This window comes from Zerene cesonia, chromosome 12 (genome assembly GCF_012273895.1).
Source record: "Zerene cesonia ecotype Mississippi chromosome 12, Zerene_cesonia_1.1, whole genome shotgun sequence".
Classification (NCBI taxonomy): domain Eukaryota; kingdom Metazoa; phylum Arthropoda; class Insecta; order Lepidoptera; family Pieridae; genus Zerene; species Zerene cesonia.
In genome coordinates, this window is record NC_052113.1 from 5,791,865 (window position 1) to 5,805,406 (window position 13,542).

At 34.5% G+C, this 13,542-nt stretch overlaps 1 protein-coding gene across 2 annotated transcripts in view; it reads left to right on the forward strand.

Annotated features, from left to right (window-relative positions):
* Positions 1 to 13,542, forward strand: part of LOC119830982 (integrin alpha-PS1) — a 56,416-nt gene that overhangs the window by 41,280 nt on the left and 1,594 nt on the right. The window contains exons 2-16 of one of the 2 annotated variants that reach the window (XM_038354176.1): positions 5,665 to 5,792; positions 6,564 to 6,587; positions 8,245 to 8,362; positions 8,436 to 8,549; positions 8,794 to 9,005; positions 9,295 to 9,520; positions 9,704 to 10,100; positions 10,180 to 10,560; positions 10,672 to 10,867; positions 11,071 to 11,222; positions 11,635 to 11,885; positions 12,149 to 12,251; positions 12,423 to 12,558; positions 12,737 to 13,032; positions 13,202 to 13,426. In XM_038354176.1, coding sequence (XP_038210104.1) covers positions 5,665 to 5,792; positions 6,564 to 6,587; positions 8,245 to 8,362; positions 8,436 to 8,549; positions 8,794 to 9,005; positions 9,295 to 9,520; positions 9,704 to 10,100; positions 10,180 to 10,560; positions 10,672 to 10,867; positions 11,071 to 11,222; positions 11,635 to 11,885; positions 12,149 to 12,251; positions 12,423 to 12,558; positions 12,737 to 13,032; positions 13,202 to 13,426 — 2,959 coding nt within the window. The remainder of the gene's footprint in view (positions 1 to 5,664; positions 5,793 to 6,563; positions 6,588 to 8,244; positions 8,363 to 8,435; positions 8,550 to 8,793; positions 9,006 to 9,294; positions 9,521 to 9,703; positions 10,101 to 10,179; positions 10,561 to 10,671; positions 10,868 to 11,070; positions 11,223 to 11,634; positions 11,886 to 12,148; positions 12,252 to 12,422; positions 12,559 to 12,736; positions 13,033 to 13,201; positions 13,427 to 13,542) is intronic. The other variant, XM_038354177.1, reaches the window with a different exon arrangement.

The following is a 13,542-nucleotide window of genomic DNA, read 5'->3' on the forward strand; positions in this document are numbered from 1 at the left end:
GGGATATGATATTCAGTTTTAAATTCTCAATAGCCAATAACAGTTGTCTACCTTTCGTAGTTATAGTACGCGAGCCCCAGTGGTGGTGCTTGGCATTATAATCACCTCCAGCTATGAATCGATTGCCCAGTGATGAGAGAAACCTTATGTAGTCTTCTAACTTAAGTTTGTGTTTAGGTGGACTGTATACAGCCGAGATTGTAAAAGGTCCTGCCCAGTCTTCAATGACGACATTCGTTGCTTGGATTTCATCTGTACAGTAGTGTACTGTTTCATGGTGTTTGATGTTATATTTTACTAGGACTGCACTTCCAGCATGTGCTTTACCGTCGGGGTGCATTGTGTGATAGGTTTTATAGTTCTGAATACTAAAGTGGCTCCTTCTGGTAAAATGTGTTTCTGTAACTAAGAGGATATCTATCTTCTGTGTCTCCAAGTATGCCTTAACCTCAAGGGTATGTTGTGACAGCCCATTGGCATTCCAAAGGGCGCTTTTTAAGCCGTCGAAATGGAAAGCTTAGTCGTGAGGGCTAGTATTAGATTTGTCATGGTTGTCAATTGCTGCATCATTTGCTTAATGAGGTTCATTAGTTCAAACATGTCGTTTTGATTTGTGGGACTTGTCTCTGTTGTTGTATTGTTCAGATAATTGGTATTGGTTAGTGCATCCTTATATGTCTTATGTTGATTATTCAGAGGTTCTTTATCCCTAGATTTTTTACTTTCAGCTATAGGTCCCTGTTCCTTGCTGCGCACATAGTTGTTTCTGCGATCTAATGCTTTTGGAAATTTAATATTTTGAAGCTCTCTGTAGATTTTGCAGCCTTTATAATTTGCCGGGTGATTTCCGTCACAGAGGACACATTTCACGCTATCTGATCTGGTTTTCCTTGGGCATTCGATAGAGAGATGGTCACCAGCGCATTTTATACACTTAGGGCGTCGGCGACAGTACATTTTGGTGTGGCCATACTGCTGACATTTGGCACACTGGGGTAATTCGCGTTTAGGTCGGGGAGGTTCAAAAGTGATGATACAGTTCATGAGATTTTTAACCTCATATATGCTCTTATTGTTCGGGCTTGTTTTTAATTCGACTATAAATAGAGGAAGTGGCTTCTTTGTTGCTCTTTGTTTGATGTTCCATATATTGGTACTGCAGTGCCCTAATTCTTCTAACGCCGCTTTGATCTCTTCAGGTTCCGTGGATGGATGCATGTTTTTAAGTATCACTTTAAAACTCCGTTCATGCTTTGGTTTGTATGTGTAGAACTCTGTATTTCTCAGTTCAAGTTGGTGTACAATGGTCTTGTATGCTTCTGGGTGTTTTGGCTGTATTTTAACTTGATCGTTATTAATAACTTTAAGGTAATACATATCAAGGGCATGTTCATTAAGAATCTTAAGAAGGGGTTGAATATTACCAACTTTATCGACAAATATCGGTGGTGGCTTATTTATCTTTTCAGTAGCGGTTCTTTTTTCTATTTCAGCGTTATCAGCATCTAAGCTAGCAAATCTGTTTGTTGTAGGTATTGGTGGATTCTGGGACAGCCAGTATGTATCAAGTTTTGTCTGTTTTTGGAGCTCATTTCTTTCTGGGCTTGGATTAGGCCTCTTTTTACCAGAGACTTGTCTCCAATCCGCATCAATGCTTCCACTGGGTTCGGGAGCTGCATCTTTTGTTATGAGATTAGTACCTGGGTAATCACCAAGTGATAGTGCTCTTGGTCTAGTCTCAAACATTCCTTTGTGGAAAATTTGTTGTGTTAGAGTTTTATTGTTAGTTGTATTGGATTTTTGGTTGTTTATAGCAGAGTTAAATTGTTCATTCATTTCAATTCCCACGAGTGAGGACGATATAACAGTCGCTACCTGGGGTGACGCCTTTTCCCAGGAGAAGGCAAATACAACAGTGGTTGCCCGTTCCACTGAGGTTGGCGCTAGGGACTGGTTCCCCACCAGCCATACATCCTCTCGGCGCGGTGCCCACCTTAGGATTGATGAGAAAGATGGTAAATCCTACGGACGCAAGCAACTTCGCCCCCCAAATTTAAGGTAATGAATGTAATGCTTTGACTCCCAGCATTATATACTTTAACACGCCACGCAACGATGACAGTATTGTAAAATATTTAATAGAATTTGACTTTCAATATGTGATTTCGATTGTACGATATTGTACGATGTACACATATTGTAGTTTACGAGTACACTTTCAGAGAATATGTATCGTACAAAATGTACCTTCAATTATATCTAAATTGCTGTAGGTCATTTATTAAACCATTAAAATAGAAAGGGGAAAATAAAATTTCAAATCATCATACCCATTCCATACAATTTGTGCCACACACGAAGCATGTCGCACAAACATTCTCATGGTAAATCAAATTGCAATTCCTACATCTTAAATTGAATGTTTAACGTTTTATGATCTCATCAAATAATTAAATTTCGTTTTATGCATGATTGCTGGAAGGTATTTAAATATTCAGCAATTTACCGTCGTAGTTTATTTATTCAGTGTGAATTAATTATACTTTTTGAGGTATGGTAGAACTGTTTTTATTATAAAATACTTGTGCCTGTTATTATTTCGTCGAATCCAAACCATTAGTCTTACGCGATTCTAAATATCGACCTTTGGAGCCTCTTTCGCCCGGTTGCATGGAACAGCTTAAATATTAAATAAGAAAACTTTGGGAAGCCTAATATCGGCTATGTCGGATAAAATCATAATTATTATACCAATCTCAGAATTATAACATAAAATTTAATCGTAATGCAACATTTTTATCATGTGTGACCATAATTAGTAAAAAATCTTATTGTTTTAAATTCCAACGTTAGTGATCTCGTAACTGAATGATATAAATTACCTTCATTCATCACAGAGCGCTCGCGGCTGAATTCGGGAAGTTGTCAGGCCGTTCCGCGGTGTGGCAATAAAGTTTGGACAATGGTGTTTGCGGACCCCAGACCACCGGCGACGCTCGTCACTTCGCTACCGCTCATACGCATTATTTACATATAATGAGCTTGATAGTTGACTTTTGGATACCACTTGCGCATTTTTAAGCACAACATATATGTTTTACTCGTACAATATTTTAAAATTTGAATAATAAGTATATGCCTGATAGGGAAGGGTTATAAAACATTGGCCTTTTTCTAATATGTAATTAAAGAAGTAGGTTTCTTTAATAACATATTAGACAAAAGGACAATGAACGAAGGTTCACTTGAATATGTACATAGGTATTTTCTATTTTGTAACGTATATTGCCTGCAATATAAAAATATTAAAATTATGATATAAAAGTGCAGTATCGTAAAGCCTTATTAAACAATTAATTTTAATGCCTTTATTTGCACTGTGATCTAACTAATTCTGTAAGAAGAGTTTCATTTCCCATTTTTAATGCTAGTCTTAAGAAATCACTCGTTACTACAGGAAATTTAAGAACTCATCACTCTGCTTATTCAAATTGTAAAGATTATTTTTTTTCATGTTAATTTGGATACAGTATATGAAAATTGGTATATAATTTTTATATAATATGTGTATGTATATTTTTATGACGTCTGCTCTCTTACTTCACATTTTGTCTTTTGCTTTGTGGTTGTCTGATAGAAATCCCTCAAGGGCGATAAGATCGCCTTCTGTACCTTAACCTCTTGTGCTGTATTTTACATTTTTCTCAATTTCATTTATGTGTACAACAAGGAATGTTTATTAATCATATTAAGCTATGAGCGAAAAGTATAGAGACGGTTAAAGTTTTTGGATATCAGTATTTCAAGCTCATACTGTTAGTTTTATCATTGCAGTATGTCACAGCTATCAAACACCGTTGAGAATGGATGTCGTTGTGATGGGATTTTATCGCTGTGTGGGGAACCAGGCACACCCAGAGCTGCGATACACTACACCACATAGGAGCGGTCTTTTATAGACGAGATGTTTACCTTTCACTACTTAATGGAAGGATAGATTTACCAGAAAGACATTTTATTCACGTAATCTAATATCCTTTTACAGTTCCACGCGATCGTTGAACGTAGGCGAATATAATTATGGGGGCCAAATCGATCATCACGATGTGGGCGCGAAGCACGAAGGTCCTAATGAACCCTTTGTATTGTAAATTGGGTATGAGGGCTTGACCGATGCGTTTTGCAGTTTTGAAAATTAAACGTCAATCTTACCCGCCCAATGCTAACGCCGACGTCGGTCATTTGTTTTATGTCAAATTTAGGGCATTTGCTTTCACGGGCGCTTCAATATATACAGATAACGCGATGTCGCAACTCGTAACATCAGCTAAAACAATGAGGGCTTAATTGTATCTCCGTGCTTTTAACGTATTCCTGTATTACGACAGTTCAACGAACTTTGCCATGTGGGTGTAATATTCTGAATACTATTTATTCAGTACACTAAGATCAAGAACAATAGTGGCATGATAATTTTAATTCAGGCATATCTCGCAACGTGCATTACAAAATCAATTTTACTTTTTATTCGATTATTACTCTACTTTTTATTCGATTATGTATTAGTGCTGTAATTACTATCAGTATAATTACTAGAAGCTCGGTTAGCTGAGTATTATAGGGTGTATTAAATAGTGGATAGTGATTTATGGTCATTTAAATGCATGAAGTCAGTAGATAGTCGTACAATCATAGGGCTCTCTGAGCATAACCAATGTTAAATTGAATGCGGGTTTGCTTCATATCGAGTGATCGAATGCGCACTGTAATCGATTCGCTACGTCATGATGAATAGTTTTTGTTACAAACAAAATAGAACAAAGTGATTTGACCATTTGACTTTCTCGTGAATTATCTAATGGCTTTGTGTGGGTTTTAATTATAGGAAGTAAACAGTAATGTCTATATTATATAATATAACTTATCCATGCGTAGGAATGATTAAAATAATGTACTTCCTTGGAATAAAATTAGAATATATTTAATTATTGTTATCATTTTGTGAAACATTCCCTATGTAGGTACATAGGGTAGTAAATGTTTCGTATTATCCATTATTTCAAAACTTTCTGTAGTAAAAACCTACAATTTTGTTGAACCATTCCAAATATGCACCGAAAAGTCAATAAATAACTACATTCTAATTAACGCGTATCTACTAATTAAGTGATAGACGTTATCAAAATAGGGTATACGTTTCTTTGAGGGGACTGTTCACCGCGCTACCTCTGAATATAAATACCCTTAATAATATGCATATGATGTGGTTGTAGTTTATGTTTTCAAATTAGCATTTAACAATTATGACAAAAGAGAGGCATTGTTATTTATTGCTACACATATTCGTGCATGTCATGAAGAATTAGTTTTGATGGACCTGTTATATTTGACCTACTAGCATTAGCATTATTATTCTTATTAATTTATGATTACTTATAATTATACACTTTGGTATTAAAACCGGTTTATATTATATGAACTTTTCTATTGGAGTAGACATAAACCAATTACATAGTATGGTTACACCGATCCTGAAGAAACAAGAGTTATGTCAAATTTATACGATTTTAAGTTTTAGCAAACGAACAGCAATTAATTTTAAAGCTATATTTCTGCATTCTTCAAAGCGCAATTATTGAAACTACAATGTTTCATTTATTTCAGGCTTCTTGTAGGAGCTCCGCTTGGACAAAACCTTCAGCCAAACACAACGAAGTCCGGAGCTTTATGGAAATGTCGACTCAGTACATCCTTACGGGACTGCGAACAAATTGTTACTGATGGAAAAAGAAGTGAGTAAAGCGTTCTATTAACGTATTATTATACAACATTAGGTACATATCTTGTAATTTGGCGAAAGATTAATGCAACTTAAATATTTCGTTTTCTTGAAATGTCGTGGGATTCGGGATAGTAGTAATTAGGCAACAATTTTTCATATCAACAATACGATAAATGTTATCAAATATGCAAAGAAAATATAAATGCATAGCGATTAAAGCGTTATCTCATAATATCTTACAACTTATCAAGAACACACTTTCATAAAACTTTCTTTTACGACCCGTAGATTCTGTCTCTTAATATCGTTATCCGTTGCAATAAAGATAAGTTTAACATTGGGATTTAGTTTTATTCATACGTAGGTGTATGTATTAAATAATTTATATTGTTAGGCAGAAACACAGAATTGTATGATAATGTAGTATTTAGATGCACATATTGCATACAATTGATTTTATTAGTAACACAGTAGAATTAGATCACAATTAGTGAATTAAGCTTTAGGTACAATGATGTAGGAGCAGCATCAGTAGTTCTATTTCAGAATTCTGCATTAGCTTTACACTCAACTCCTGGAGAGTTTTCTCAAAAATATAAAGCGTGCAATATAAAGCACACAAGCCATGCTTTATCTACTTTTTGAGACACTCAAAAACCTAAACTCGTGATTAAGAACAGCAGAAAAATAAAAATTGTACAAGCTGGAACAGAGTTCTATTGTAAGATTGTCAATATGTTTTAACTAAACTGTTATCTTTTGTCGGTGGTGCCCCAAACAGCGAAGTACGGCAAGATAAACACGAGTAAGTGAGCTGTGGTCTCAATATCCTTTACTTAAGTTATTCGCTCCTAAACTAATACCGACTAATTCGCTGTTATACTTTTACTATACTAATCGTCGATTGCTATGTTCCAGACAATGTAAACCGCATGCAACTAACTAATACGAATGATTTTGCACACAATTATTTTTACTACTTGGGTTTTATTTCTATTTATAGTCAAAGGTGAAAAGTAAAATGGAAATAACTCCCAAATTGCATACGATGAATCAGCACTAACGGCTTTCAAAAGCACCCACTCACAACGCTTGCCACAGCACCCAATTTAATGGAAATAATGAATACTGCATACAAAAGTTGGCTAGGCGTAAACATTAGTTTGCTTTATAAGATTTTGTTTAATCAGTAGATGTTTTGTTTAAACAAACCTTATTTAAAAAAGTTTTATTAGACTTTTTGAGATAAGTTTTATTTGAATTTGAGACGTAGTCCTCGCGTAACACATAACTTAGACTTACAAGGTGATCGGTTATAGAATTAACAAGAAGGTATAGGACTAAATTTGCACCGCCAGTAATCGTGCAAAACCACAATATTTCTGGTAGATGTCGTCTAACAAGTCCATACGCAACACGGGGCCGATTAAACTAATTGTAATTACATTTAGAGTAACCGTAATCAGTACTTACTTCGAATTAAACATAATTGGTGTCTTGGGTGAATTAACGAATCGGCCATCGATAAATTTAATATCAGTATTGCTCAAAATTAACATGAAGTAGATATCAGTTTAAATTAACCTGAGACCACACGTTTGAGTTGATTGCATCTAGATCACGCCGTATCTTCACGTTGTATTCATTTCAGGTTTTGAGAGAAATGTTTGTTTTTCGCTTATCGAAAGTTACGAAAAATTGGATGCATGTTTATCTGGACTCGACGAGAACCGTTAGTTGATCGCATTCGCACGATATCTGTGCAACATGACACGCAAAACACCTACTTCCTATTTCTTTGCAACGTTTTTTATATTTGCCACATGTTTATCTGATATTCCTATATTGCATCATACACGCCTGGTTGCAATGCTTTGCATTTGCCGAGGTATCCACATTCTTGGTCTTGTTAATGGGATTGTTTCAGTTGCTGTATTAAGTACAAGCAATGAGTAATACATTTTATTTTTAACTATTGGTTGTTGCTTTTACTTCGAATGAAATATCATCGAGCATAGAAGGATTTTATTATCAGTTTTTATTATCTTGTGTTCAATTAATTTGTTTGGGTTGAATTTATTTCGTATTTTGCTGGTGTAATCTTGGCTAAAAGTTAAAAAATACCGTGGTTCTATTAGGATTTTTCATTGTTAAAATAAGATAGTTAAACTTTAGTTACGATAATTCAATTGATATTATCAGTGTGGCTTACATTTTCTTAGATTTAATTGGTTTTCAACTATAAAGCCAACCACATAATTTTAACTTTTAGTTGTATACCATATAAAACAAAAGTTTATTGTTTCTAATCTAAGTAATTGATTTTATTTGTGAAACTACTAATCCTTTTGTTACTGAAATGGCTTTTATGATTTAAAGAACTATATACCGATATTCGCTTTAATTTGATGATCATTTGCTTGTTTATATTTTGCAAAATGGTAATGATATATAATATATAGCTCTGGACTCAATCCACCTATCTGGGCCGCATCCCGATGAAATCAAAGATGGGCAATGGCTTGGTGTATCAGTTCGGAGTCAGGGACCAGGAAAGAAGGCTGTTGTTTGTGCACACAGGTACGTATAATCCCTTACGTTAACTTATTATCCGTATAACACAAATAACATATAATTTTCAACATAATTTCAGGTACATCCGTAAGTCCGGAGAGTCTCAATTTGGACAAGGCCTTTGCTACACACTAAGCAATGACCTTCAATTAGTCGATGTATGGGAGCCATGTCGAGGCCGGTCGGTGCAAAGGTATAATCAAATCCAAGCTATGATATCATAAATTTTGTTTAACAAGCTTCATTTGAGACCAACATCTAAATGTACACTTAATCATGGAGGGAACGAAATAACGAGAACAATGTCTGGCATTTAACGTCTTAAGATTTAAATTATGGAATTCAAATTTTACACACTTCACTTACTTTCTGTCGTTATGTATTTTATCTGTGATAAAAAATACTATATTTTATAATTACATGCATGTTTTTTTCAGAGAGCATGAAGAATTTGGTTTTTGTCAAGTAGGAACGAGCAGTTCACTGCTAGAAGATGATACTCTAGTATTGGGCAGTCCTGGACCTTACACTTGGAGGGGGACTATATTCACTCAGGACACAAACGATGATCTAATCGAACGTGATCACGTTGTCTATATGGCTCCTGTAGAGGATGGAGTGAGTCCAGTTGAAAAATATAGCTATCTCGGTAAATATTTTTCAATATTCTTTTGTTACCTCAATATTTTGTTTCAAAAGCTCTTTCATATTTTACGCAATAAAGAAGGAATTGTAAAAGTTATAGTTACGATTTGAATGAGGTATATGTATAATGAGCCGTTGGTCGTCTTCTCAATCTGGGCTAACTTTACTATTTTGTACATTTTCTAAAGACAAATCATCAGCAAATGATCATATTCTTTTTAACATTTTGACTAATTTATATAAAGTGAACTATAACTCTGTTTGAAATTATTAAACTCTTTTTGTTATTTTAGGAATGTCGGTATCAGGCGCCAGCTTTTTTGGCAAGGAACCTTCATATGCTGCAGGAGCACCGAGAGCACATGGCACGGGACAAGTTGTTATCTTCAGCAAACGAGTCATTGACGATTGGACGAGAACGGACGTGGATATTCTTAACTTTACTCTATTGCTAAATGGCGAACAATTTGGTTCAAGCTTTGGTTATGAAGTATCTTCAGCAGATGTTAATGGGGATGGGTATGAATATACTTATTTTATATATACTGATGCTATATGTACTATAATTAAATTATCATAAAATCTTTTAACAGTGTTCGCTTATCATAAAATGAATTATTAAAACATATTAATTTTGCTGATCAATAGATTTAAAATATGAAGTTTTATTTGTTTTTCAACATGATTATATCTTTATTTCAGTTTACCAGACCTGCTAGTAGGTGCACCATTTTACTTTTCACGAGATGCGGGCGGTGCTGTTTATCTGTATCTCAATAAAAACCACAATTTACCTCAAGAATATAGTCTCAAACTTACGGGAAAATCAGAATCTCAATTTGGAATAGCAATAGCAAACACAGGAGACCTAAACAAAGACGGATGCGAAGATATAGCTATTGGTAGCCCCTATGAAGGGAACGGAGTGGTATACATACATATGGGTGATAGAAAAACTGGACTTAAAGCTAAACCTGATCAGATAATAAAAGCAGAGTCGTTGCCAATTACAATGAAAACATTTGGCTATTCGTTATCAGGGGGCACAGATCTTGATTCTAATGGCTATCCAGATCTTCTAGTTGGCGCTTATGAAAATGTTGGTTAAAGCTATTTTGTAAACAATTAAAGATGTGCCGGAAACATTTTAATTATTATGCTTACTTTTTTATTTACAGAGCAGTGTTGCTTTCATTCGAACCAAGCCGATTATAGACATCAAGACGTCGATAAGGCCAACGAATACAATAATAAACATTGACCCAACGTTACAGGGGTGTGAAAAAGACCCAAAATCGAATTATACATGTTTTCATTTCCAAGCATGTTGCATCATAAAATCTTTAGTGAGATCTAGTCATAGCAATGTACATGAACTTAATTACGTCGTGGAAGCAGAAACTTTTCCGGGCGGCAGAAAATATTCTAGAGTTTTCTTCGATTCTGAAAAATCAAATATTGTTAACAAAACAATTCAACTAGGAAAAGATGAAGAACATTGTAGGGAACATATTGTTTACCTGAAAAATAATACGAGGGATATACAAACGCCGATTAAAGTAGGTATTCTTAATACATACATAGATATGCGATTAGATATCTACTATATCTATAGAAACTTAAAATAATAATTCTACTTACTAACACATACATTTACTAACGTATTCCAGTTCCAAGTGACATACAAAATAGTTCACATAGATCCCCAATATTCAAGTAGTGGCGATCTACCGAACATTGATGACTACCCTGTACTAAATGCAACAGCAACTACGGCATTTAGTGCTAACTTCCTCAACGATTGTGGCATGGATGGGATCTGCGTTAGCGATCTTGTTGTGGACCCTGTCCTACAACTTCCCAAGAGTATGTATATCATTAAAATAAATTAAATTGTAATTTTATTAAACATTTGAATTTTTATATAAGCGCCATCTGTGTATACACCACAAAACACTAGTATTTAATTATGCTCAACATGACTATATGAATAGATGGCGCTGAAAAATGTTAGTCACAATCTCTCCAGAAGTTCAGATTTGACTATTATTTTAAATTTTGTTCCACAGCTGAAGACGGAAAATCATACGCTCTTACACTAGGTCAGGAAGAAGAGATAAAGCTATCTATATCAGTGGATAATTATGGAGAATCCGCTTATGAGGCACAATTGTTTGTACAGCATCATGCAAGCTTGCATTATATCGCTGCTAATATAAGTGTGAGTATATATGTATAAAAAATTAAACGTAAATATAACAGAAATAAACCTACCCACGGTATTCGATCTGTTCAGTTTGTTATACAAATCTACCTACTATAAACATATTACTAAGTATGTATTTTAAAGTTAACTGTCTAAATTTTATATTATACAGTTACAGTTAGTGTAACTGATATTCCCACATCCCACATTTAAATCCTATCTTTAAGGAGTTTAAACTTGACCATCAGAACCTACATTAATGAAAATAAACAGTTGTCATAGATTAATAAAAAACAAACAATACATAAAAACAACATAAACACTGATGACGACTTCGCTTAACACATATTATTAAAAACGTAAACTACTTTACTATGGTAAAACAGTGACTTATTACATCATTATACCATAACGTTTAAATTTTCAGGGTAAGCACATGATATGTACAAGCGTGAACAAAACAACAGTGTCCTGCCTCCTCGAAAACCCGTTCAAGAAACAAGCGGATGGCTCAGTGCCCATAACAATAAGGTTTGATGCCAGGGCCTTAGAAGACAACGAGCCGTCCGTTGTATTCTCGATCTGGGCAAATTCTACATCTAAAGAACTATACCCTGGCAAGAAACCAGTTCAAATAGAAGCATTAGTGATCAAGAATGCCGAGCTTTTGATAAAAGGGTGTGTATCTATTTAATTCAAAACATTTAACTGATTCATTTTTTGTTTTAAATTCTGAAATGGATTTTAGATCTCACAAAAAGCATGTTAAGTAATATATAATAAATTATTTTAGTAACATATAAAAATCGCTTTTTTTATATGAAGGACCCCTCACGCGATATTCATCAATTACTCAACATGTATTCGATGTTTCGTGTCGGAGAACACTTCGTCATAAATTTTCTCAAAATCTCTAAATTGTGTTTCCATTCCCGTTTTAGGGCTGCACGACCTGAACAAGTGTTTTATGGTGGTGAAGTAAAAGGAGAATCAGCTATGACCTACTTTGATGATGTAGGAACCAGAGTTATACATACTTATCAGGTAAGGCTTTTATTTGATCATTCACTTAATACCCGCTCCTTAAGAATGTAAATCGTCCCAAACTGTATGTTGTCATAATTATTTCAATAAGAAAGCCAGTAATTATCTTTTTCTACACCCATTACATGGAAATATTTCTGATATATTGTTTTATCCAACCAAATTTGATAGGTATTCAACGAAGGGCCGTGGCGTGTATCATCCCTGCAAGTGGTAATATCGTGGCCTCATCAAGTCGCATCTGACAGTGATCAAGGAAAATGGTTGCTATATCCTGAAGACGTGCCTACCGTTGATGGAGAGGCTGGTCAGTAGATATTAAAATTTTATTTCATCGTTTGCTAATTGTTTTTAGTATCACCAGACATCAATTTTGAAACATAGAAATATCCAAAATTTTGACAATTTTCAATAACAACCTGATGTTGTTACTAATAACATTTTTATGTATCTGGTCGTTTCATAAAATTCTTATTTCTGTTTAGATCAAAGTAACGGTGAATGTTTTATAATTTATGGAAGTGAAATCAATCCCCTGAAACTAACAACTCGACCCGGATCTTTTGAACCATATCTGGAAAACTTGGAAATGGATCCATTTTTAAGCGCTGGAAAATTGAGTGCTAGTTCTCAAGAAAAAGAACATAACTCGACGTTTAAGAAATCCGTCGAATTTAGAAGTGGAGCTGAAAACAAAATAAGAAGAAAAAGGGAAAGTGACATTGTTAAAGCTGAAGCTTATACAGATAAGGATGGTCAGAGAAAGCACGTTGTAAACATGGTAAGGCATCTTCAAGCAGGATAGTTTAAAATACAATATATTTAATAAAAAGTTTGTTTCGAACACAAATATTTCAAATAGTCCATCTATCAATACTTTTAACCACAATTTTGCTAATCTATGTCTAAGCTATATACATAGCTTTATAAATTATTTTTATACTTTACAGAACTGCTTAAAGAAAACAGCCAAATGCATTCAGTTTCAATGTGTGATATATAGATTGGGACGAATGCAAGCAAGTACCATCACAGTAAAGGCCCGGCTTTGGAATTCTACCTTAGTAGAAGACTACCCACGAGTTAGCCATGTCAACATTGCTTCCACTGCGTTTATACATATTCCAGAGCACTATAATATCCATCAGAATAAGCGCCACGATGATACTGCGACGGTAATTAATACTTTAAAATAATACCAGTCTTCTCATGGTAGGCTTAGTAAACCATTATTTCATTTATAAATGGGAGCTTGCCTTAGTGCATAAACAAAGGTATATTAAGCACCAAA